Source organism: Bison bison, unplaced genomic scaffold (genome assembly GCF_000754665.1).
Source record: "Bison bison bison isolate TAMUID 2011002044 unplaced genomic scaffold, Bison_UMD1.0 scf7180017861280, whole genome shotgun sequence".
NCBI lineage: Eukaryota > Metazoa > Chordata > Mammalia > Artiodactyla > Bovidae > Bison > Bison bison.
In genome coordinates, this window is record NW_011491852.1 from 1 (window position 1) to 2737 (window position 2737).

The 2737-nt window shown below is 34.1% G+C and overlaps 1 protein-coding gene across 1 annotated transcript in view; it reads right to left on the minus strand.

Moving 5' to 3' along the window:
* Window positions 1-91: 91 nt before the first annotated feature.
* LOC104983084 (centromere protein I-like) overlaps window positions 92-2737 on the minus strand; it is a 23401-nt gene continuing 20755 nt past the window's right edge. Inside the window, exons 8-12 of the mRNA XM_010832568.1 lie at window positions 2572-2661; window positions 2059-2181; window positions 1653-1820; window positions 1383-1503; window positions 92-248 (exon numbers count right to left, since the gene is read on the minus strand). Of these exons, the coding sequence (XP_010830870.1) occupies window positions 106-248; window positions 1383-1503; window positions 1653-1820; window positions 2059-2181; window positions 2572-2661 (645 nt within the window). The 3' untranslated portion in view covers window positions 92-105. The remainder of the gene's footprint in view (window positions 249-1382; window positions 1504-1652; window positions 1821-2058; window positions 2182-2571; window positions 2662-2737) is intronic.

Below are 2737 nucleotides of genomic sequence, written 5' to 3' on the forward strand. Positions count from 1 at the left end.
GGGGAGAATGGATACATGTATATGTATGGCTGAGTCCCTTTGCCATTCACCTGAAACTATCACAACATTGTTAATTGGCTATATACCCCAGTACAACATAAAAAACTAAAAAAAAAGAGAAGCAGTGATATAAGAAGGAAACAAGCAGAACCTTACTTGTAAGAAGCATTCTGCCCTGAGGATAGTGTCCAGGAAGTTGGCAAATTCTTTTCCATGATCATAATTATTCACCTTGTACCAATTACACTCTAGAACAGAAATATTAAGCATAAGGCTCTGGTTGCACAACAGTAAAAGCTAAACAAAACATCACCACAACTCTAAAGTGACAAATAAATGATAAATATAAACAAGCTATCAGTCTCATACATCTCAGCCAACTCACACTGGAGACTGTAACATATACATGGAGATGATAGTTCAATGTTCCTCAAGAACTTGGTAATACAGGGCGAAAGCTTATAGTAAAAAAAAATAAAGTGGTAAAAGTCATATATAATGAATACGGTTAGCTTTATGCCACACAGTAATCCAAAAGAATGTAAGTATATGAATTAAAAGCTTGAGAATGGCTAAATTTCATTTAGGGTGAACTGGGGGTAATCTAAGAGTGGTAGAACTTTAGTGAGTGGAAATTTAACTGTATCATACCCTATGTAAAGAAAGACTGAGTAGGAAAAAGAGAGCTATGCTGGAACTGACTAATACTGACCTTAAACACTCGAAGAGTCAGGATTTGCTTATCCAGGAAAGAAATAATCTGGTGAACACAATACTATTTTTAGAGAGATTGACTCCCTCAGAGGAAATGAAATGATTGGGTTTTACTATGGCCTGGATGAAAAACTCTCTCACTTCCCTTTCCTTCAGTTCAGTAATTAAGAAACCTTCTGATGACTAATGTGGCTCCCATATACACTGATAGCAGAGAAGAGCTATTCTAGCCAGCAAACATGAACATTTTGGTCACCAGTAGGAATTACTTCTATCATGAAATAATAAGTTGACATTCTGGCTTACACAATAGTCTCAGAGTTTGGTTAGCATTAATCTGATGATTCTGCAGGCTTAACAGCAAGTTTCTGAACATACAAAAGATAGAGAGGCCTTGGACTGTGACAGTCATCAAAGTGGAGGCACCCAGCGAGTTCTGGTGACCATGCAGTAGTGTTTCTTTAACAACATATCTCCTTTCTTACTTTCCCTTGAAATTAGAACAATAGCAGCATTCAGGCTCTGAATATATGATCATCAGAAAAAATTATTATACCTTATGAAGGCTCCTCCTGTCTAGGCATCGTCATTCTTTTAAAAGAAACCTATTTCTAAACCATCTTGCTCCTTCTTCATTCATCTAACACTTAAAAAGCATCAATTTTTACCTTCTTGTAATGTTTGACTCAACCAGTGATAGAGCCTCAGTAAGACTGACTCATCTCTGACACAGTTAATATAGTGAAGTAGCAGAGAGCTGTTCAGCACTGCGCCCATCTGAGAAGGCAGCTGCAAAGACAGAAAAATCAGTCAACTGTAAGTATATAAAAAGGAGATCAGAGCAACAAGGAAATCATCAGATAAGAAATACATAACAAAAATAAAGGCCATGAAGATCAAATGGATTATGTAAATAAGCATGTGGCCCAGTTATATACCTCTAAGCAATGAATGTTCTGTAAGAGTTGAGGGAAGCTTTTAAGCTGTTCCAGTGGAAATGATCCATTGCTACTGAGGTAATCAGAAAGATTCATCCTTTTTTTTCTACTTTCTTTACTGTAGTTACAGGAATTTAGCACTGGTATAATTGAGTGAGAATTCCATTTCTAAAAAAGAAAGATAATGAGACAATCAGTGGATCAAACAGATTACAAACTATAAATATAAAAGCACTTATTAAGGTGATCTAATGAATGGAGTCTGAATGTGGTTTGCATAGAATCCTAATTAAAGTAATTAAAATACACTCAGACATCTGTAAACTCTTCCAACATCTGAAACCTTATGGTTTGAACCTAACAATAAAGAAGGCTGTGGAAGTTACTTGGGGTTTTAAATACTTACTCTTTTTATAGGATAGACGTTAGTTAACATCAACTTTAGAGGTTCTGAAGGAAATCCTGGATTCCTTGGCTTCAGAGCAAGTAGAGCAGTCTTCCACAGATTCTCTGAATTCTTAAAATAGATCTGCAAATTTGAAACCAATATAATATTGTAAAGTTAAAAAAATAAATAAATAAATCCAAGAAAAAAATAAAAGAAAAAAAAAAGTACATGAGAGGAGGTATCCATAAGTTAGAACGGTATAAAATCTAAAACTTTATTAACTGAAAATAAATTAATTATGAAATATTTTGCACCCATGCAGGTCCATTTAAAGTATAATCAGGAATCTATTAAGAACATTGAATAGAATCAAAACGAAGTGTTAATCCCTAAAAAACTTCTCAGAAGCAACACTACAATATTAAATCTTAAACAGCATGCTATAAACATTTTAGTCAAAATCTATACATTAACTTACTCAAAATAACATATTTCTATCCAAATATGACTTATCGCTCCTTAATCCCTTACCTTCTTTCTCATAGGCAAAGATACAGAAATCAAAGTAGGAACAAAGAATTTATACAGTGACAACAAAGCCTGGAGATGAGGCTGCATTCCCTGAAATAAAATAAGAGTTTTCAATTCTGTGGCCAATAAGAAAAAAAGAGTAACAATAAAATAAAAAGATTAAATG